The sequence below is a fragment of the Trachypithecus francoisi genome, unplaced genomic scaffold (assembly GCF_009764315.1).
Source record: "Trachypithecus francoisi isolate TF-2019V2 unplaced genomic scaffold, Tfra_2.0 Lachesis_group2, whole genome shotgun sequence".
In the NCBI taxonomy this organism is placed as follows: Eukaryota; Metazoa; Chordata; class Mammalia; order Primates; family Cercopithecidae; genus Trachypithecus; species Trachypithecus francoisi.
Window position 1 is genome coordinate 16,677,749 of NW_022681465.1, and position 23,744 is coordinate 16,701,492.

The following is a 23,744-nucleotide window of genomic DNA, read 5'->3' on the forward strand; positions in this document are numbered from 1 at the left end:
GGCCACACCTCACCCAATGTGTTTTCACTTAGGTGTTGCCTTCTTCATCCCTGAGACAAAAATCTTTCCAAAAACTGGAATCAGTAGCAAACAAAGAGCACTACACTGAATCATCCGGCAAAATATTTGAAAATACTTCACAACTGCATGCTTCTAAAAGTACTTTTGAAATTGCACATGGATATCTTGGACTCATTTTATCTTTAGCGAATGGGAAATTTCTCGTAAGATATTTACTGTTAAACTAACATAGCATAGCAGTGACTACAATACTAAAATCAGTAGTACTCCATTAAAAAGGCACCTTGGAAAAAAATGGTCAACGAGGACAAAGATGAAGATACAGGAGCCTGATATAAAATGTCTGCACTGAAGAAATGGCCAAACATAAATTAAACAAAACAAAACAAAACAAGTGTAATCTAGCATTCTCCCCCAGTCATTTGTGCTTCTCCACTAAAGCTTACAACCGGTCTCTGCAGGTGCCTTGTCCTGCCTTAACCTCCTCAACTGCAGTGGATTACAACCCTCCTTCAGAGAGAAATCAGACAACACATGTGACTCCTTGCCACTTGGACTACAAACGCAGGAAGAAATGGGAGATGAGCACTGGATGTTGTCAGGATGGAGAGACTCTCCCGATTCACCCTGAGGGTCTGTTTTGGGGACGGAGAATTAATCTCGGGTGTATACCCAAAAGGTATACCCATCTTTCCCCAGAAAAGGTGTCCTCCTCACCCAGCTCCTTCAGTCCTCCCCAGAGCTTCACGCTGTCACCTTCCCCACCATATAATTGACCTTGCCTTTCCATTGTCCCTTTCCCCACAAATTCTAGTGTCCTTTGGAATACCCACCCAGGCATCTCCAGGCATCTAGAGAATGGAATAAGAATGGGAGGGAGTAGGATGTTAAGACTCTACAAAGGGAATGAAAATAGAAACACTGGTGAAATGTAGCTTCTGACATTCAAACGAAGGTATCTCATCGGGGTGAAGGCCAAGCATTACAGAGAGGGTGCTTAGTCCACTTGGGTTGCTATAGCAAAAATATTATTAACTTGGTGGCTTATACATAACATAAACTCATGTCTTACAATTCCAGGGGCTGGGAAGTTCAAGATCAAGGCGCCAGCATTTTTGGCATCTGGTGAGGGCTCACTCTCTGCTTTGCAGATGGCACCTTCTTGCTGTGTCCTCACATGGTGGAAGGAGTGAACAAGCTTCCTCTGACCCCTTTTATAAGGGCACTAATTCCATTCATGAGGACTCCCCCCTTCATGACCTAAGAGCCTCCTAAAGGCTCCGCCTCTTAAAACTAAGGCACTGGGGAGAAGGTCTCAACATATGAAATGTAAGGGAACACAAATATTCAGACCATGGCAGAGAGAAAAGATTTCCTAAACTACTTGAATTCCTGTTGGCCAAGTCGGGAGCCAGCCTGAGAATCAAACCACAGAGAGGCCCAGAAATAGAGTGGAGAGCCGTGTCCTCCACTGAGCCACAGTGCTGCAGCGAGGAGGTGGTGCCACGGAGAAAGGAAGAGTATCCTCCCCTTCGGGTGTGACTGGAGACCACCAGGCCCCTATAGAAACTGCTACAGCTAAGGCCAGGAAGGAGCAACTACAAACCAAGTACTAGATGACATTCATGATCGCCACACTGGCTGCTCTAGAACAACCCCCTCCTGGGACGCCCCTCTGCTGCCACTCTCCTTCTCAAGGTGCTCTTTCTGGTCACCCACTGTGGTAATTCAATCTCCCCAACACTCTCCCCCAGCCTTCCCCAGGAAATTTCACACGTTCCCAAGGCTGCAATGACTAAACTCCAACACATACAACTCCATACTTCAAACTCAACCTGCACTCTGAGCGTCAGTCTGTGTCTAACAGTGTAGTGACACGTGGGTGCCTGGTGAGCTACAGGCACGTCCCATGCAACATCGCCAAACCTGGGCAACCCCAGTCTGCCACAACTTCAGCCACCCTTACATTGGTTAAGGTCACTACCAGGCACTCCTCATCTAGCCCATAGCCTTTCCCTCCCCCTACCCACCAAATCATTCTGTCCTCCTGATTTTATCTCCAGAGTTACCCCAAATCCGTCTCCTCTTCCCCACCCCCACTACCTTGGCTCAGCCTCTCTGCACCACCATGTGCTCCTGTAATGGTGTCCTAGCTGGTGCCTGGCCCCGGGCTCTTGCTCCCGTAATTCATCCAGAAGGGCTGGCAGAAAGCTGACAAGCAGCCTCTGGCACCGCTGTAGCATGAAGTTCCAAGCTGAAAAACCACTGCCTCCCGCTTGCTCACCCAGCCCCAGCCACAATGGCCTCCTTGCCGCCCTGCAAACACCCCAAGCCCACTCCCATCCCAGGGCTTCTGTGTGTGCCATTCCCTCTGCCTGAAACACTCCCCTCCAGAGTGTTTAGATCATTCCCTGACTTGCTCTTCAGATGTCTGCTCAAGGTCCTTTCCTGAAAGGCCAATGATGACCACTCAACAAAGTAGTCACTTCTGTCCCTCTCTATCCCTTGTCCTTGCTTTAGTTTTCTTCATAACATCCAGCTCCTTCTGGCATTTTGTACATTTGCTTATTGTCTTTTTTCTACCACTTTCACCACTAGAATACAAGCTCTGGGAGAATAGGGATCTTATCTGTTTGTCCACTGTTAAATCCCTTGCACCGAGAACAGTGTCAGCATATAGCACACCCTCAAGAAATATTTGTTGCATATTTTGGCCAGGCATGGTGGCTCGACTGGCCGAGACAGGCAGATCACCTGAGGTCAGGAGTTCAAGGTGATCCTGGCCAACATGGTAAAACCCTGTCTCTACTAAAAATACAAAAATTAGCTGGGTGTGGTGGCAGGGGCCTGTAACCTCAGCTACTCGGGAGGCTGAGGCAGGAGAATCGCTTGAACCCAGGAGGCAGAGGTTGCAGTGAGCCAAGATCACGCCATTGCATTCCAGCCTGGAAGACAGAGCAACACTCCGTCTCAATTTTAAAAAAAGAAAGACAGAAAAAAGAAATACTTGTTGCGTATTTTAATGGAGGTCCTGAAAGAAAGGGAGGAATATGATGGTATTCATATTAAGGTAATAGATAGGTATTGCTTATTTGATGTCATCCAAATTCCTTAGCATAGTACAATAGTAACATCTTCAAAACCTGGCCCCACCCTTTCAATCTGCAGCCTCACCTCTGGGTATTCCCCTTAGCAAGCACATAAACCTCCCCTCCCCTCCACTCCACTCTCACTGTTTTTATTATTTATCTATTTTTTTTTTTGAGACAGAGTCTCACTTTGTCACCCAGGCTGGAGTGTGGTGGCGTGATCTCAACTCACTGCAACCTCTAACTCCTGGCTTCAAGTGATTCTCCTGCCTCAGCCTTCCAAGTAACTGGGATTACAGGCGCATGCCACCATGCCCGGCTAATTTTTATATTTTTAATAGAGATGGAGTTTCACCATGTTGGCCAGGCTGGTCTTGAACTCCTGACCTCAGGTGATCTGCCCGCCTCAGCCTCCCAAAGTGCTGAGATTACAATTGTGAGCCACCGTGCCCAGCCCACTCTCAGTCTTTAAATAGCCCCACCTTATTCATCATAGGAGAATATCCTCTAGTCCAGCTCATTTCACCAAACCTTTTTTTTAACATCTACAGTGTTTCAGACCTCATGTGGATCCAGCAACCCAAGATTAATTCTCTGTCCCTAAAACAGACCCTCGGTATGAGTCAGGAGAGTCTCTCCATCCGGACAACATCCAGTGCTCATCTCCCACTTCTTCCTGAGTTTGTCCTACATGGAAATCCCTCACCATTAACCTCACTTTTAAAAGTACACCTTTTCTTGTAGATTTATACAATAAATATCACGAGACTTTCATCAGCTATTCCAAACCTCCCCCATCCCCACTTTGTCCTGAACTGTAAAGCCCTGGAGACCGTGACATGCAATTTAGAACTGTGACACACTCTCTCAATCAATTCACCAAATCAGCTGTGTCTCCTAAACCAGTGTGTAGGCTAAGTTCAGGCACTGGGCTTCCGGTATACCCCCTGGGCCCAGGTATACCCCCTTGACCACACTGGGCAGGGAGCAGGCACTCATTCACAGGTACCGACTACTCAGACAGAACACAGATAAGGCAAGGAACTTGGAGCAGGCTGGCTGACAGTCTAAAAAGATCCTTCTCATTCATGCAGAAGCAACCCTCTCCCAATATAATTTTTTTCACTCTGTGCTGAAATCATTAAGTGTAAAACTCTGTATTACTGAAAAAAGTAAGCCCTAATAGTCTCCTATTGTTCTTTAGAGAGACGGAGTAGAAAAATCATTGAATTTAGAGAAAATGGACGCTGTTTCATTATCCAGCTTCAGCCCTTATCTAAGACTGTGCTAACACAGCAGCTACTAGCCATGTGTGGCTATTTAAACTTACACTTAAATAAAAGTCAAATGGCATTCCGAGTCCCACTAGCCACATTTCACATGCTCAACAGCCACAAGAAGCTACCATAACAGGTGGTGCAAAGGCAGACTATGTCCATCACTGCAAACATTCTATTAAACAGAACAGGTCAACGTCATCTTTGGTGTTCAGTTAACTTCTCTGGGCCTCTCGTTTCCTCCTGTGTAAAATGGGAACAACACACACCTCACTGGGTTCCTGCAAGGTTTAAATACGATGCTACATATATTTATAATAACTTTAGTAAAGTTTGACAAACTGTAACTATATATAACTATACACATAGCCATACTTTGACAAAGCACTAAATGATATATATTTACTTATTTTTAAGAGTCTAACAACCAGCAATAGTAGCATCTGTAAAAGGGAGTTATTGTCAACTGTAGTAAAGAAATTCTATCTCAGGCTCTGAGGCTAGAAGGACGCCATCCAGGAAGAAGGGAGAGAGTACACAGCAGTCAGGCCACCTGAGGAATGCTGCATTCCAGGCAGAATACAGATGAACTGAAGCCCAGCCAGAAGGATCTGCAAACCAGACAGGACAGCAGTGAGTGGAGGCGCCCAGGATTTCTCAGCCGGGGAAGAGAAGACTCAGTGGGAACCAAGAAGAGAATGGATTTTGAAACAAAGGGCGGTCCTGGGGAGAGGCCTACATCCTGGGCAGCTGCGAGACAAGCAAGCAAAGGCCTTCGTGTAAGGAAAACACCAGCGAGTGCCGCCCAGCAATGGAAATGCTGCCTTATGGAGAAGATAGCTCACAATTCCAGAACGTGCTCAAAGAGGTTCTCAAACTGGAACATGTATCAAATCACCTGGAGAGCTGGAGAAAACCCAGATGCTTTGGGCCCACCTGCAGAGATTCCTGTTCAGTGAGTGTGGAGGAGGCCCATGATTTTGCATCTCCAGGTGACATTCGTATGTGGATGCTGCTGGACCAGGACCTCACTTTGAGAGCCATGGCTCTATCGCAAGCTGGGGCACCCCATTCATGCTGGCAGAGAAGTGGCGCTTGACATCAAGCGGGAAGTTGAACCCTGCAACCTTCCAAAACAGTTTGACAGACAGTGCTCCAAGAACTCTTGGGAGGTCCTGCTGGCGTTCAAGACTGCCTGGTGCCCAGCCTGAGACGCCTGAAAAGTCAGAGTACCCCAGGTCTCCTGCCAGGGGTGCCCCTGTGTGTCACCTCAGGCAAATCACTTTCCTACAGTTTTACTATTTATACCAATAGAAGGTAATGCCATTGTCATGCAATGCCACAGGCACTAAGGAAAAAGGCCTATGCCTGGACTCTTCTAAATGCCATGGTCTCCAACCATGTTGGTTCAAAACCAAATCACATCAGAGACGCTTTCTAGGCTGCCGAGGTAACATGCCCAAAAGAGAAGCTGCATCATAAGCCATTAAATTTCAATACGACCATCAGCAAGACTTAGGAGACAGACCTTTTACTCCATTCTGTGCCTATCCAAGGCAACCATCAGGATTTACCATATTCCTCACCAAAAACAGACACTTCACACAAAGATTGCTACCTGATGCTTTCCAATAGCTTTATTCATAATAGTCAAACATGAAAACTACCTGAGAGAACATCAACTAGCAAACGGATAAACAAAGTGTGGTACATCATCAAAGTGATACACTACCCAGCAATACAAAGCAGCAGATCACTGATATACACAGCAGAGATGAATCACAAAACGACGCTGAGTAAGCAAAGCCAGACATAAGAGACATCACACACTTCAGGAGGCCGAGGCAGGCGATCACCTGAGGTCAGGAGTTCGTGACCAGCCTGGCCAACATGGTGAAACCCCATCACCACTAAAAATACAAAAATTAGCCAGGCGTGGTGGTGGGTGCCTGTAGTCCCAGCTATTCGGGAGGCTGAGGCAGGAGAATCGCTTGAACCCAGGAGGTAGAGGTTGCAGTGAGCCGAGATCACACCACTGTACTCCAGTCTGGGCGACAGAGCGAGACTCCATCTCAGGAAAAAAAAAAAAAAAGAAGACATTACCCTAAATAACACAATAACACAAAGCTTTAGGAAAGTCCAACCTAGTCAACAGTGACAAAAACAGATCAGTCCCCAGGGGTGGGTGCTGACAGAACAGGGATGCAAAGAAGCCTTTAAGGGTGATGAAATATTCTAGCTCTAGACTGCTAGTACGGTTACACAGGCATATATAGCATATATAATACATATGACTGTATACTTACAGTATGTGCATTTTATTGGTGGTAAACCACAAAAAGTTGATATTGTAAAAAACAGCCAAAAAAAACCCCGACATTTTCTATCACATTGGGCTCATTCTATTTCAGGATGTGCTTACAAGTATAACATCAGTTGCTTCTGAGAGGAAACTGCGTAGACAGGGACAGGTGTGGGAAGACATCAAAATGTTTACCCTTCTGTACATTTAAATATCTGAACTGTAAGGCTATGTTAGTTAATTTTTAAATAAATAAAATTTTAAATGAATGAAAAAATTCTAAAACCATGTTCTTCATTGGTGAAATGAGTGAGATACTACTATCTGAGGCCCCTCATCACCACAAAACTATGTGACTGTTGCCCAATCTATTTCAGTTGTGGAAACCCTGCTTTTTGAGACAGGCACCCTATGTGGCCTCTATTTTACCAAACTCCTCTGAGTTCTCAGTGAATATCGTATTTTAGCATTTTTTCGTATTTTAGTATTTTTCATAAAATATATCATAGATAAGAATGCATATGTGTGTATCTGCCTGTATGTATCTGATTCGAGAATGTCTTTTTCTTTGTAGCTTTATCTCCTATGTGTGTATCCCTGACCAATCCTGTTCAGTTTCTGCACCATTTAAAACTTAATTGAATCACTCAGCATATATTATTTTGTGCATCTTTTGACCAAAATTACGTTTGTAAAATTCATCCCTGTTGTTGCTAAAGCTGTATTTTCATTGTTGTATGGTATCACGATTTATAATAAATAAATGAACCACAATAAACTTATCCATTAAATTATTTGTGGACACTTCTACAAAGTATTTTTTTGGTCCCTGTTGCCTATAGAAGAAACAAATCCAAACATACAACATAGCATGAGGCAACTACTGACCCCACAAACCACCTAGCCAACCTTATCTCCCACCACCTTTTCTACCAACCCATGCTGCCATTGCATCTGTACACTGTGTGGTGGTTGAAATATTAGGTACACCTTCAAGATGTTATTGTGTTCATTGTATTCCTCAGTGTTAGAATGCTCGTGATCATGTACTAGATCTCCCAAATCATTCCTGTCCACTGAGGACTGCTTCAAGCATGATCTTCTTATTAAGAACCCCACAATCTCTTCCATTCACAATACCACTGCTCCCAAAAACCATATCAAAACGAATTATCCTTTCCCGAATCTTCCACCTCACTTAATTCATGCAACTTTGAGTTATACCCGTTGGTTACGGCTGTGTCATAATTTTTGCCCAAAATCTTGCAGATAATGGGCAGGTAATAAATGTCGAAGCTTTTGAGTCCAATTCAGACTCCTAAAACCCACTGCTAATGCCAGGTGCTAAATCATTCAAAAATATCTCTTTAAAAAGTTTATTTCTACAAAACTGAGATAACATCAATTAAAGTGAAAACAACATCCCATTGTTTAAGACAGATTTGGTTGGGTTCCTCATAGTTTTAAAATTGATTTTTTTTTCTCATAGAAAATACAGTGCTAAGAGTTCCCAAGACACGGAAGGTCAGAGTACCATATAATTTAAGATCAGCTGAGAAGACATACATTATTTTTTTAAAAAGTAATATCCTTGAAAATCATTTTAACCCCCAGAGCAACAAAGAAAAGGGAAAAAAAAGCAAGACTTTAATGACATTAATAAATGGGTCATAAATTCCAGTGAATTATAATGCAAAAGCAACAAGTAATTCTGAATGTAAAGAACAGGACAGTCATTTTTGTCAAAGAAAATACAGGCATGGAATGCAGATGCCACAAACAGGAGATGAAATAAAACCGATAAGGAGAAGGGCTGTATCCAGGTGGAACGGCTGGCCAATGTTTTCCTCTCCATCAGTCATAAATAAAACGGTCGGAAGAAAATACCCCTGAATACTACCAAATACGCCTTTCAATTATTTTATGCAAAAACATTATTTTCAATAGGTGTCATTAAAGAAAACATCATAGAAAAAAAAAGTTTGCAACTCATGTTACGGAAATTAGGCTAAAGTCTTTAATATAAAAAGAGCGCCTATAAATCAATAAGGAAAAGAACAATGGCCTACTTGAAAAAATAGACAGGTTTTTTATAAACAAAAATGTTGAGAAAAGGTAACTGTAGTGGTTATTAAACATAAGATAAAATGCACAGAGAACTGCAAAATAAAAACATTTTGGGATAGTCTTTTTCACCTATCAGATTTATAGTATCAAAAAGTTTCATAAAATATTCTTGGAGGGCCGGGCGCGGTGGCTCAAGCCTGTAATCCCAGCACTTTGGGAGGCTGAGACGGGCGGATCACGAGGTCAGGAGATCAAGACCATCCTGGCTAACACGGTGAAACCCGTCTCTACTAAAAAATACAAAAAACTAGCCGGGCGAGGTGGCAGGCGCCTGTAGTCCCAGCTACTCGGGAGGCTTAGGCAGGAGAATGGCGTGAACCCGGGAGGCAGAGCTTGCAGTGAGCTGAGGTCCGGCCACTGCACTCCAGCCTGGGCGACAGAGCGAGACTCCGTCTCAAAAAAAAAAATTCTTGGCAAGGGTGTAGCAAAGTAGGCAGTCACACACATTGCTGCTGGGAGTATCAATTGTTAGAACCCTAAGGAACTGCATGCAATATGGTGATAGCCATCAAAATTACAAGTGCACATGCCATCTGACCCAGCAATTCCACTTCTGGGAAATTCTCTAAAATACTTGCATACATGCAAAATTATGCATGTACAGGGTCATTAGCTATAACAGTGAAATAGCAAAAGCTTGGAAACATTACTGCCTCAGTAGGAGACAGGTTAAGTAATTTGAGACATCCTTACAATAGAATTCTGAAGCAGCTGAAAAAGAACAAGGAAGCAATCACCAAGAAATACTAGGAAAAGGGAGAGCTCATATGGTATTCCACAATTTGCATAGAATATGGTGTATTTGCTGAAATGTACACTATCTGGAAAGAGTCACAGGAAACTAGTAACATTGGTTGCCTCCATGAGTAATTGGGCGGCCAGGGACTGGGATGAGAAAGATTTTCAAAATGCTTACCCTTTTGTGCCTTTAAAACTTTTGAACTATGAGACTGTATTAGATTTTTAAAGAAATAAAATTTAAAATTAAGAAATAAAATGTTAAAAACATTGAAAACATTAGTGAGACACAGCCCTAAGACTATTAGACTATTGCCCAATCTAGCATAAGACAATCTGTCCTTCTTCTTTGAGTGCTCGCATAACTCTATAATAAGATAGATTTGGAATAAACTCTAGAAACACAGGTAGCTAAGAGACCCAAAGTTAATCCACTTTCAGGGACCTCCGACAAGACAGAGCTCGTTTTAAGAGAAAACACTAGGACGAGTAGAGATCTGCAGGAAAATATTCACCTTGCTCAAGTTAACCTAGAAAATGACAGGCTGTCTATTTTGTGCAATTTATTTCTCAACTTTAAGGTTCAGAAATCTCTGTCCTGTAACAAGGTATCTGTCACCGGAGCTCTGATTATTCTGCACCGTGTGGGTCATGTTTGTTATAAGGACACTTAGCGAACAAAGAAAGCTTTTCTCCCCCCTCAATAGCGTGGTAAGGGATGACAGGACGCCACTTTCAACGAAGGAGACAGACATTTCCCTGGCCTTCCTGGTGAAGAGCGCCTTTTGGAGAGACAAACCTGTTGCTCAAGAGCTGAGCATTCCCGTGTATTCTCCCTGTACTTCACCTAAAAATATGCCTGTTTTCCACACTGGGCACACCCGGGGTGGGTGCTGGGCATACTCCACCTGCTTGTTTGCCTCCCGTTTTCTCATCAGGGAGTAAAGACAGTAAACCTAACCCTTCAGGGGAAGGAAACACAAATCATTCAGGGCCCATCTCAGGTGACTGATGAATGCGGCACCGTTTTGAATGTATACCTAATATACCTAATCTGGTTCAGATATGCCTGCTGGGGCCGCAAGAACCAAGACACGTTCAAGCACGTTTGCTCCGGCAAGCTTGGGCGAGCAGGTCAACACCTGAGAGTTTTAGAAAGCAGGGGCGAAGTTTTCAAGTACGATGGGAACACCTGTAGGTGCAGGTGCCTGCGGGTCGGCCGACCACCTCGCATCTGAGGCTGGATCCGCACACGGAGGACGACAACTGCTCATAGGGACGTGCGTCCGGAGGAAAGTTGCGGTGTCTATCTGTTCGAGACCGGTGGCCGAGAAAGTGGGGCAGTGCTGACAATTCTTCCTCCGCAGTGTCCCACGGGCTCCCCCTGCACTGGGTCCCCGGGGCCCCGGGCGCCCCAAGGTCACCTGCCCTCCTGAGCGCCCCCACCTTGCCCAAGCTCTCACCAGAACAGCAGGTTGGCAGCGACGAAGCCAAGCAGGCTCCGCAGCGGCCTCTTCCAGCTCAGCAGCTCGTCGGCGCGGCAGCCCAGCCACAGCACCGGCTCCCCGAGTAGCCAGGTTACCGCGGCAGCTGCCCGGCCCGCGGCCTCCTCCACCTGCAGCCCCTCGCCCTCCGCCGCCCCAACCTCCTGCGCTTCCTCCTGCTGCTGCTGCCGCTCTCCTGGCGGTGTCTGGGGCTGGGGCGGCGGCGGCGACGGCGGCGCCTGCTCCTCGGCTGCGGGAGCTGGGAATCCTTCCGCGGCGTGGTCCGGAGGCGCCGGGCTCGCCATCTTCAGCTGGGCTTCCAGGCGGGGACAGGGCCGGGCGCGCTCGCGCGGGCGCGCCTGGGTGTGGGCGCCGAGGGCGGGGCGGCGGCGGCACGTCCCGGAGCGGGGCGCGCACCGCGGGGCGCAGGCGGCTGGGGGCCTTGTGACGTCACAGGCCGCGGAGGGGGCGCCGCCCGGGGAAGTGGGTGCGGCCGAGTTCGCGCAGGGGCGGGGCCGGGCGGCGTCCCCGGGGGGCTCTGGGCTCCTCGAGGGCGTCGCCGGGGACACGAGGAAAACGACCTTCTTTTCCCTTGCAGCGGCGGGGGAGGGCAAAGTGGAGGACCGCTGCTCGGTTCCATATCCAAAAGGGACCCAAGGCTACAGGCAAAATAGATTGGACATTTTCACTTTCTCAAGCCAGGGCCACCGGTCTCCCAACCAGCAGCCACTGAGGGTGGTATCGGGGCGCTCCTTCCCCTGGCAGCGTATTTCAGCCCCCAGAAACGTCCCCCACCTCGGCCATCCCCAGCGCCTTTGCAGGGACAGCAGCACAAGCATAGCAGAGGTCTTGGGCACCCTGGGAATAATGTGCTGGTGTAAATGTTGGATTGAGAAATGAAAAAGCGTTTGGGATCAATTTGGGGCCCTCTCGTTTGACACGGGAGGAAACACCAGGCCGCAGCGTTGGGGGAAGCTGCTTCCTTTCTCTCTCTCTGTGTCTCTCTCTCCCTCCCTCCCTGTGGCTAGGTGATCTGGCTCAGTCTCTCTCTCTCTCTCTCTCTCTCTCTCTCTCTCTCTCTCTCTCTCTCTCTCTCCTCTCCTCTCCTCTCCTCTCCTCTCTCTCTCTCTCTCCTCTCTCTCTCTCTCTCTCTCTCTCTCTCTCTTCTCTCTCTCTCTTCTCTCTCTCTCTCTCTCTCTCTCTCTCTCTCGTGCTTCCTTTCTTTTCTCTCTGTGTGTGTGTATGTCTCTCTCCACTTCTCCCCCTTCTCCCCCTCCTTGTGGCCAGGTGATCTGGCTCAAACTCTCTCTCTCTTTCTCTTTCTCTCAGGTGCTTCCTTTTTCTCTCTCTTCTCTCTCACTCTCTCTGTCTCTCTTCCTCCTTGTGGTTAGGTGATCTGGCTCAGAAGTGCACGTTGGTCCGCGCCTGCGGGGAGCTGAAAAGCAAAAGACTGGACCTTTGCACGTGTCAAGCAAGGTTTGGCCTGCTTTGAAGACAGTGATTTCAGAGCCACTGCGGTCTCTGCGTCACAAGCAAGCATCACCGCAGTGGTGGGGCGGCAGGTGATCCTGAGGCCTCCTATGCCATCTCTCTGGCCCCGGTGCTTCTGGGTAAGTGTGGGGAAAGAGGAAAAGAGTTAATGGTTTATGCTTTTCACCATTTGCATTTTTAAATTTTTGTTTTCTTTTTTTTTTTTTTTTGAGACGGAGTCTGGCTCTGTCGCCCAGGCTGGAGTGCAGTGGCCGGATCCCAGCTCACTGCAAGCTCCGCCTCCCGGGTTTACGCCATTCTCCTGCCTCAGCCTCCGAGGTAGCTGGAACTACAGGCGCCCGCCACCTCGCCCTGCTAGTTTTTTTTTTTTTTTTTGTATTTTTTTTTTTTTTTTTTAGTAGAGACGGGGTTTCACTGCGTTAGCCAGGATGGTTTTGATCTCCTGACCTCGTGATCCGCCCGTCTCGGCCTCCCAAAGTGCTGGGATTACAGGCTTGAGCCACCGCGCCCGGCCTAAATTTTTGTTTTCTTTAATCTTCCTGGTCTTACTTTTACTCTAGAATGACAGGTCCTTCCCCCTCATCCTAAGGGTTCTATCTGCGGATGAATCAGGGCATCTCATATCCCTTTACTGGCAACCAGCCTGCCTGCACAGGGTGGAAGGGAGGGCAATTAAATTCCCTGCGTCAGGAGAGCCTCTGGGGGAATGTTCTGTAACACTCCTCTGGGTGGCCATTGTAAACCTCTGTGTATACACATGTGGAATCCATTGATCTGTACATTCACAGCAGGTGTCTGTACTTTACTGTATGTTGTACTTCAAAGGGGGTATATTCCCAGAGTCCATGCAAAGGTTTACTGAGCACCTACCGAGTACACAAAGCATTGCTAAGCTCTGTGGATGCAGCTTCTGCCCACAGGAAGCTCCCAGTCTCATGAGGGCCTAATTCCAATTGTGGTATCTGCCACATCAAAGAAGCAATCGCTAAGTGCTAAGAGATCCCTTAAACTGTGCATCCAAAATTAGGGGAGGAGTGGAGAGATCAGGTTTCAAGAGGGTTTTGTAATAAATGGCCTCTGCCCTAAATTGTAGGGCCCCCATTAGTGTGGGGATTGGGGACAGGGGCAGTAACTGCTGTTGGGAATTCAACAGGAGAGGAGGCATGGGGTTGCAGGTGGAGACGCACAGTTCCTTAAGTAACTCACCAAAGGGAATAGTGGACCTTGAATGGTCCCTAGTAACAGGAGGCTTGGTTTTTTTTTTTTTTTTTTGAGGCGGAGTCTCGCTCTGTCTCCCGGACTGGAGTGCAGTGGCCGGATCTCAGCTCACTGCAAGCTCCGCCTCCCGGGTTTACGCCATTCTCCTGCCTCAGCCTCCCGAGTAGCTGGGACTACAGGCGCCCGCCACCTCGCCCAGCTAGTTTTTGTATTTTTAGTAGAGACGGGGTTTCACCATGTTAGCCAGGATGGTCTCGATCTCCTGACCTCGTGATCCACCCGTCTCGGCCTCCCAAAGTGCTGGGATTACAGGCTTGAGCCACCGCGCCCGGCCGGCTTGGTTTTTAACTAAAGGTGATACAGAACATCTGGCATTTCTGACTCCCCTTCTTAGGAGTATCCTGATAACCCGATGGAAGGTGGCCTGGGTGGTAAGGAAAAAGCAACGTGGAAACAATTCAGGTTTCATCCATATAAGAAAGACAGTTTTTTCCCAGGTGTGGGTCCTCCCTCTTGGCAGTAGCGGAGAAGTTTTTGAAAGATAAATGATGCTTTTATTGTGTCATTTGGCCTTTGTTTGGCACTTGATACAGCCCAGGGTTTGCTATTCTAAAATCTATCACTAGACAGATGTGTGCCACAGCCAGTGTGGAGAACATGGGGCAGGAGAGAGGAAGAACCAGGCGTCCCCATGCCCCAGACCAGTGCTGATGTGCTGCCAGAAACAGGTTTGCAAGATTAATCACCTTCCTCCTGCTTCCCCTGAATTCTAATTATTGTTGCGAGGATCTGTTGAAGTGGTAAAAGCTGCTGGCAACCAAGACACATAAAAGCTAAACTCCAGTTGCTGTGTGTAATTTCCAACATTTATTATCTCTGTTCAATACTAAACCTCCCTCCCCACAGTTATGTGTTGTAAAGTCTATCCTTTCTCTCTCTCAAAATTACTATGGAGAAAATGCTACGCAAATAGTTTTGCATAGAAGGCTGGGCTAATTAACCTGTCCTTTTCACCTCTGACCTCTAATAGTTACAAACAAACTGTATGACACAAGTAGACACTGGAATAGACATACAAATGGTGCTGCTGGGTGGGATTTTGGTGGTGTTGTTGTTGTTTGTCTAATGATATTTGTGATGTTTGAGTAATTTATTCAGGGCTAAGATTACAGAAACATAATGCTAACAATGGTTGAAATCAACCTTGTCCTCTAGTTTTAAGAACACACCACATTCTTGAACTCCTGCAGGTAACCTTACTAAGATTCTCTTCTGAATTTTTATTGCTATATATTAGGAACAGAGTGATTAACACTAGTGAGCTAGATGATTTGACAGTATATATCTGAGAAAAGGAAACTGGAAATGCATCTGAGAAAAAAAAAACTCCATAGCCGCTGAATCTGAGACAGTTTAGAAAATGAGACAGCTCCAGTAAAGAAAGTCCAAATACACATAAGAACTCTCTAACAGAGGCCACTCACCTTTCTCATGTAAGAGTATGTGGAAAGCTTGTACTAGGAGAGAAAAATAATGAATAATTAATTCCCACTTCAGGAAGTCTCCTAGGGCAAAATCAAGTTAAGACTTAAAACGATGGGGAAATGTCCCCCAGGCATAATATTTTGGGGAAATTTCTTTTCTCTAAAATATTATATATTAGAATCTTATAGTAGCTCCATGATTCCTTAAACAAAAGGAGGCTCCTTGAAATGGTTTGGCTCTGTGTCCCCACCCACATCTCACCTTGAATTGTAATAATCCCCACCTGTCAAGGGTGGGACCAGGTGTAGATAATTGAATCATGGGCGCCCTTTCCCCCATGCTGTTCTCGTGATACTGAGTTCTCGCAAGATCTGGTGGTTTTATAAGGGGCTTCTCCCTTCACTCAGCCCTCATTCTCGCTCCTGCCACCCTGTGAAGAGCCACTCTCCGCCATGATTGTAAGTTTCCTGCGACCTTCCCAGCCATGCAGAACTGTGAGTCAATTAAGCCTCTTTTCTTTATAAATTACCCACTCTCAAGTGTTTCTTCATAGCAGCATGAGAGTGAACTAAAACTATGCTTGTGTACATGTTGTATTGTTTATTAGCCTGCAGATAGCGTTTTTTGTGTCGATAATTTTATGAAACCGTTTCTACCCTCCTCTCCTTGCTATATCCTCTGTTCCTTATTCCTAAATTTCCATAATTTTCTTGTCACTAAGAAAACCTGGATAGTTCACTCTAAGCACGGATCAGTAAGAGTATCACACAGCATCAGCAGCAACAGAGCAGTTGGAAAGGAAGGAAGTTCATCTCCCAGGTCTCTAACCTGACTTCCAAGGCCCAGCCCAGTGCCTGGTTCACAGAAGGAATTCACTGTTTCTACTTATGTTGAATGTCTGTTGTGCATATACAAACTGAAATATCCAAACTAGAATAGTCTGTGTTTGACAAGCATTCTGTAAGGGGTGTGCTTACCAGAAAGATAGTGGCCAAGATGTTGGCCACCCAGATATCAGTTGGGGTACTGCTTCCTAATCCCTAAAAGGAGTTTTTTTTAAGGCTTCAAAATAGTTACTTGAAAAGAACTAAGGTCACATGACAGCAAGTATGTCCCCCAAGGAGGCCTACCTGTCTATCCCCAGGTACACACATAAACACACGCACACCTATGATCCACAGGGTGACTGCAGGACGTTAACTTCCAACCCCTTCCCAACAGGAATCTGAACCAGCAGACAAAGTACTGCCGGGTCCTTGCTGCAGCCTCTTCCCCCACCCCCTTTGATGGTGCTGATTCTGCATCATTGTACTTGCGTATCATTCACTCATTATTTCTTCAGTGCTTGATTCACGAGTCATCAGACAGTCCTGAAAGGCTGACTGTGGGCTTCTGGTAAGATGAAAAGGACTGCTTATTTCTCTCATGGTGCTTAGGGCACAGACAATGGAAAAAGACCCTGAGGAAGGTGCTGGGCAAAGGGAATGGGGAATTATGATGTGCACAGTCTGGAAGCAGGAGAGGAGCCAGCATAGCCCTCAGTGGAAACCTGGAGGATGGGGTGGGAGGAGCAGGAGGCTACTCACAATGGGGCTCCTCCTGTATGATGCTAGAAGCTTCTGCTTTGTCCTGAGAGCAACAGGGAGCCATGGGTGGGCTTGCAGCAGGAGACAGAGGGGCTAGTCTGTGTTTCAGAAAGATATCTCCAGACCTTGGAGGACATAAAGCCTGGCAGAGGGAAGGCAGTGTAAGAGACTTTTCCCTTGTTGTTCTCTAGAATGAGGGAGGAGGAGGAACCAGTTTGGAAGGGAGGCTGACAAGTTTCATTTTTGAAAACGGATCTGCATTTGGATATCTCTGGAGATGCCAGTAAGGTTGTTGGGTACAGGGTCTGCAGCTCAGAGACCAGCAGGCATCCTGAACAAGACAGATCCAGGCAGAGAGAATGGCTTGTAGGAGAACTTGGCAGAGGGCATGACCGAGAAGAGTTCAGAGGCACTGGCCAGTTCCGTGCGACTGCATGGGGGCATGGTATGTGATAAGACTTTTGGATAAATAGATCAAATAAAAGAAAGTTTTAAGTATCAGTAACAGAATTTTAGAAAAAAATCCTGTGAACAGTAGAGAATTCCTGGAGTTTGTAGGTTTCTGTGTTGTTGATTTTTACCAAGGAAGCGATAGAATCAAAGCAGCAGTGTCCTGAGGTCCCGGGAACTCCAGCCTGACTTTCATCCTCAAAGCAAAACTGTGTTGTGATTCTCTCTAAATCCAAGTCTGCAAATCAGGCCTCCAGTCTCAAGGGGGTATCTTCCATGCTAAAAATAGATGAGTGGAATGCAATGGAATAGCTATGAAAGTGACATCGCACAACCCTTCCAAGTGTATATTTGGCTTGTCACCTGTTACTAATTTTAGTTCATTAGAAATCAGGCACAAAATGTGGCGACGCTTGAGGCTATGAAAATGGCTGCAGGCCCTGCAGTCAGACCATGTCACACGTGCCCTCTTCAGTTATGCATACATGCTGCAGTTGGGTGCTTGCTGCACAGCCCGTGGTGTTCCTGGGGACCCACTAGCACTGTGAAACCCCAGTGTCTTCTGACCCATCCAAGAAATATGGCTCTACTTATTATAGTTCACAGTTCAGTATATTTGCTTGTAGGTTAATTCAATGAAAATGGATGCTCTGTCTACCTCTTGCTAAATAAAAATTAGAGGATGATGGCCAGGTGCTGTGGCTCACTTCTAAAATCTCATCACTTTGGGAGGTGGGCAGATCGCTTGATCCCAGGAGTTGGAGACCAGACTGTAACATGATGAAACCCCATCTCTACAAAAAAAATATGCTCCCATAGTCCCAGCTACTCAGGAGGCTGAGGTAGGAGGATTGCTTGAGCCAGGGAGGTCGAGGCTGAATGAGCTGTGATCGCGCCACAGCACTCCAGCCTGGGCAACAGAGCAAGACCCTGTCTCCAAAAAAAAAAATTATATATATATATGAGGCCATTGTTTCTTGCTGTTGTCGTGAGTGCAGGAGTGAGAAGGGTGGAAAGAGTAGAACAAGGGGTTTGATCTGTAACTGACTGCTAACAATCAATTGAGGTAACTCACTACCTTCAGACTAGTCAGGAGGCTATTGTTTTGGACTAAGCTCCTGCACTAGGCCCCAACAGACCAGACCAAAAATCAGAATGAAGTCACTCATGCTGACGTTCCACATTGCCAAGCCAAACCTGAGTTGTTAACCGACCTCCAGAGCAATCCAGAACAATCCGGAGACAGAGAAAGCCAAATTTCCCAAGCAGGCCAGTTTCAATCTGCATGGTAACGAAGTTCCCTCTACTCTCTCCCTTCCAAGGGAAAGTGACCTGATGTTAACCGATCAGTTATTTCTCTACTGTTCTGTTCCCCATTTCCACCTTGCAAGGAAAGCGACTTTGAAATGACCAATCGGCTTTTTGGTCTTTATACCCTGCTTTCTTGAGCCCTTCTCTGTATGAAACCACCCTCCTCTACTCAGCCCATTGGAACACTTGTTCTATTTCATCAAATGAAGTTTGCTGGATTCTGGAATTACAAGTAAAGTCAATTAAGATCTTAAAACTAAACCTGTGATAAGGTTGTCCTTTGATGCTCTGAACTATTTTTACTCCCAATACTTCTGGCACCAAATATGTGGGTTTTTCCATACCAATAACCAGTTCTCTAATTGTCTGTACACCAGCTGGGTATCAAACAATTCACTTCTGACACTACCTGTTCTAACCTAGCAGATCCCATGGGTTAAGGGATCAGCCCCTTAAGACTACCCCCATTTCAAATGCTAACCACAAGTCCTGGACATCCCATACTTATAAATCAGAGGTTTCCATGACTGAGCTTGATTGATTGATTGACAGAGACACATACACACACACACACACACACACACACACACACAAACACACGCAGTCTCACTCTGTCACCCAGGCAGGAATGCAGTAGCATGATCATGGCTCACTACAGCTGCCACCTCCCAGGCTCAAGTGATCCTCCCATCTCAGCCTCCAGAGTAGCTGGGATCACAGGTGTGTTCCACCACACCTGGCTAAACTTTTATTTCTTCTAGAGACAGTGTCTCCCTGTGTTGCCCAGGCTGGTCTTAGACTTCTGGGCTCCAGCAATCCTCCCACCTCAGCCTCCCAAAGTGCTGAGATTATAGGCATGAGCCACCGCTCCTGGCTCAAGTTCAATAATTTGCTAGAAGAGCTCACAGAACTCAGGGAAAACAGTTTACTTACTGTTGCTAGCTTATTATAAAGAATGAGTGAACATGCAGATGAAGAAGTACATAGGGCAGGCAAGGTCCAGAAGGGTTCTGAACATAGGCACTTCAGCCCCACTGGGGAGTTGGAGTGTGCCACCCTCCTGGCACGTGGATGTGTTTGCTCATTCTCCCAAAAGCTGCTTGGACCCCTTCATGTAGGAGTTTTTATGGAGGTTTCGTTATATGGGTATAATTGATTAAATCTGTGACTGTTGGTGATTTTCTTTTTTTTTTTTTTTTTTTTTTTTTGAGGCGGAGTCTCGCTCTGTCTCCCGGACTGGAGTGCAGTGGCCGGATCTCAGCTCACTGCAAGCTCCGCCTCCCGGGTTTACGCCATTCTCCTGCCTCAGCCTCCCGAGTAGCTGGGACTACAGGCGCCCGCCACCTCGCCCAGCTAGTTTTTGTATTTTTAGTAGAGACGGGGTTTCACCGTGTTAGCCAGGATGGTCTCGATCTCCTGACCTCGTGATCCACCCGTCTCGGCCTCCCAAAGTGCTGGGATTACAGGCTTGAGCCACCGCGCCCGGCCGACTGTTGGTGATTTTCAAAACCTCCAGCCCCTCTCCTTTCCCCAGGGGGCCTAAGGGTGGGGCCAGATGTTCCAACCCTGTAATCACAAGGTCAGTTCCTCTGGCCACCAGCCCCCACCATGAAACCATCTAGGGACCAAGGAAGAATCATCTCATAACTGTAAACTCAAGCATGGTTAAAAGGGACTTATGAAAAATAAATGACGCTCTTCTCATTTCTATCACTCAGGAAATTCCAAGGGTTTTCAAAGCTCTGTGCTAGGAACCAGGGAGGATGACCAAATATGTATTTCTTCTTATATCACACTTCCCAATTTTCACCCTCACTCCTGCCCCTCCTCTGCCCTAAACCAAGTACTTTGGTGTCACAAGCAGAACTATGCCATAAAAGGCCCATGGGGGCTTGCTCTGGGTTGCTTGCCTGGACAAGGTCCTGAATGGGACTGAAGGCCTTTCTTCTTTCTCCAGGGAGAAGAGATGCACTTAAACCCAGGGTCCCACAGGCTCATTGGGTCTCCTTCCAAAACCAAATTCCTATGAGCCCTCAGATTCTCCAAATACTGGGCAGCTGGATTTCCCAGACACCGACTGCAATCTGAGGACATCTAATGTACCTATAGACTGTTCTCCCACTGAAAAGGTGGTTCTTGCTCTTGTCCATTAAAGAAGAGAGGTGGCAGAGAGTTGGAGGAGAGGGCCTCCTTCCCTGGCATGTCCACCCAGGGGTCTCCAAGAACATCCTGGCTGTGGCCCACACCTCTCTGTGTGGTTAAGAGGAGTATCGGATGCCTTCTCTGTCCAACCTTGGCTTATAAGTTCCCCCCAAGAAAGTCTGTTCCTTCACCCATACCATGTGGGCTGTTTGATTCCTCACAGCTCCTTCTGGGAAGGATGGGAGAAAATCAGAGATTCTCCTTGTACAAGAGGTGGCATTTGCAACTGCTCTGTGAAGTACGGTAACCCAAAGTCCCCCAAACAAGAAATATTGGAGCAGTTTTGATTCTGATCTCTCCTTCATTCTCTCATCTGCAGTAACCAACCGTTTATCAAATTTGCCCAAGACAGTGCTGGTTGATGCCCACCTTCTGGCATGGTTATTAATAGTGCTTCACTTTCTTTCTCAGAGGTGTCTGGGTTTGGATGAGAAATTATATGGGTTCACCATTCATCTCCAACCTGTCAACAGTTGCTGAGAACTCCTCCTCTGAAGTGTTCTCACCTCACCTGGCCCTTTTTTCTCCAGTCTCAGGGCTACCATCCCTGTTCAAGTTTCAGTGCCTGTTGCCCATCTAAACTGCATCAGCCTCATATCTCCTCTTCCAATCCTCCCTTTAAAACAGTGCTTTCAACCTGTAGCATCCACCCCCAAGCGCTTACAACGATGCCCGGTCTCCTAGAACTGCTAGACCTAAAGAAATTGCCAGCCGCCTTCTAAAACTGGTTCATCCAGCCAGTCTTTTTCTAAAAGCCGCATTTCTCACTGCTCCCAAATGTGAACACTCGGCTGTTGTCAGGCTAGCTCATCTCTGAGTTCATACTCCAAGCAAACTTTCATGTCCACACTGTTGCTCATGCTGGACTATCTTTCCTTGTCTTTTCAACTTCCTGGAAGCCCAGATCTTCTATCTACAGTTCAGCTTGCTCTTGTTGCATGAACCCATAATCAAGTGGAAAAAGCCTGGGTTTCTTAGTCATGAGGATCTGAATTTGACCCTAGATCTATCACTGCCCACTGTATTTCACTGATTATAAGACATATACATTTTTTTTTCACTTTTAATGTACCTGGAAATGGATTGTACTTTAGAATCTTAAGCATCTTAGATTCAACAAAGCATAGTAGCCTGTGACTTTGTGTTATGTGACACACTCTGTGAGTCTTGGTGACCTCGTCTTTAAAACAATTAACATTTTACCGTCAACACTGCTGTGGGAATTACTTGGAATAACCGCAGTTGAGACCCAGTGGGAGAATGTCTCCGTGAGAATCTGGATCCTGAACCCAACCAAGCATTTTATAATGACTTTCTTTTGAGAAGACCTGGGCCGCATGGAAAAACTGTTGCAACCGATACCAAAGTTTGTCTCATCAAATTTCAGAACAATTCTCTGCAGTGTACAAAGCCAGAAAGAGAAATCAGTCCCATTCATGGGTGGTTTAACCACAGCTCTCTACAGAGAACTCTGTTCAGAGGAAATAGCTGAAGGGGCCGTTTCTCCAGGGGTCATGAGCCAAGTAGCTTTCTGTTGGAAAAGTGTCGTTTGATGGACAAAGCTACAAAAGCAGTTTTGTCCTTAATTCTTCAGTAAAAAATCTTTAAAAGCTGATTTTATGTTAAAAGTCCACAGGTAGGTTTCTGAAGAATTGGGTCACAGGTGCATGTTTTAGTAACATCCAATTGGACAATTTCCATCTTCTTTCTGTATAAAAGTCTGCCCACTCCAAGAAGGCACTAGCAGCCAGATGCCTGAGGTACCATCAAGCTGACTGGCAAGGGAATCTTTCCTTCTACCTCCCTGCGCCGCTCCAGTGGGTGACAGTCCCACCTCCAAACTCAGACCATTGAAGATTGTGTTTACCTCTTGATTTTAATGTGGGTTTTCAGTGAGGGGATCTAGAACATAAGATGGGGGAGGGAGGGCAGGTGGAGAACCCTGTAGTGTAGGATCTGAATTGGAGCTATCAGTAAGTGGGAGATCATGATCTGATATTCTAGCTGTGTCCCTGAGAAAGCTTAGAATCAATAATACCCCATAGCAGTAAGCTCATGTAGGAACCAGGTTTTGGTTTCTGAATACTATTGCCCGCCAAAAAGAACCAGAGCTCCTTAGAGAATTGGCAAATACTAGGTCAGAGTTAGGAACATCTTGTGTATCAGAAAGCAAATATGTGTTCACAGACCATTTAAAAGTCCATGTCAAAAAAATACAGAAGTCAGCTTGGGAAGAATCCCACTGATCAAATCTGAGAAACTTTGAGGATCAAAAACAATAATCCTGGGAAATGACTGTAATGCATTGTATTTTTAACATTTCACGACTCTATAGTGATTCTCAAAAGACAGAAAGGACCAGCCTGGGCAACATGGCAAAACCCTATCTCTACAAAAAATATAAAAATTAGCTGGGCGTGATGGTTATGTGCCTATAGTCCATCTACTCAGGAGGTTGAGGTGGGAGAATCACTTGACCCTTGGAGGTCGAGGCTGCAAAGAGCCATGATTTCACCACTGTACTTCAGCCTGGGTGACAGAGTGAGACCCTGTCTAGGAAAAAAAAACACGCTCTTTTTTTTTTTTTTTAAGTTCTAGGGTACATGTGCACAACATGCAGGGTTTTTACATATGTATACATGTGCCATGTTGGTGTGCTGCACCCATCAACTCGTCAGCACCCATCAACTCATCATTTACATCAGGTATAACTCCCAATGCCATCCCTCCCCCTTCCCCCTCCCCACAATAGGCCCCGGTGTATGATGTTCCCCTTCCTGTGTCCAAGTGATCTCATTGTTCAATTCCCACCTATGAGTGAGAACATGTGGTGTTTGGTTTTCTGTTCTTATAGTTTGCTGAGAATGATGGTTTCCAGCTGCATCCGTGTCCCTACAAAGGACACAAACTCATCCTTTTTATGGCTCCATACTATTCCATGGTGTATATGTGCCACATTTTCT

At 46.2% G+C, this 23,744-nt stretch overlaps 1 protein-coding gene and 2 long non-coding RNA genes across 3 annotated transcripts in view; 2 read left to right on the forward strand and 1 right to left on the reverse strand.

Annotated features, from left to right (window-relative positions):
- Nucleotides 1-11,464, reverse strand: part of RETREG1 (reticulophagy regulator 1) — a 146,841-nt gene extending 135,377 nt beyond the window's left edge. The window contains exon 1 of the mRNA XM_033178829.1: nucleotides 11,018-11,464. Coding sequence (XP_033034720.1) covers nucleotides 11,018-11,343 — 326 coding nt within the window. The 5' untranslated portion in view covers nucleotides 11,344-11,464. The remainder of the gene's footprint in view (nucleotides 1-11,017) is intronic.
- Nucleotides 11,465-12,304: 840 nt separating this feature from the next.
- Nucleotides 12,305-23,744, forward strand: part of LOC117064776 — a 67,398-nt gene continuing 55,958 nt past the window's right edge. The window contains exon 1 of the long non-coding RNA XR_004429668.1: nucleotides 12,305-12,648. This is a non-coding gene — a long non-coding RNA (uncharacterized LOC117064776). The remainder of the gene's footprint in view (nucleotides 12,649-23,744) is intronic.
- Nucleotides 15,691-23,175, forward strand: LOC117064777. The gene is made up of 3 exons (XR_004429669.1): nucleotides 15,691-15,726; nucleotides 16,454-16,627; nucleotides 20,537-23,175. It is a non-coding gene; the product is annotated as an uncharacterized LOC117064777 (long non-coding RNA).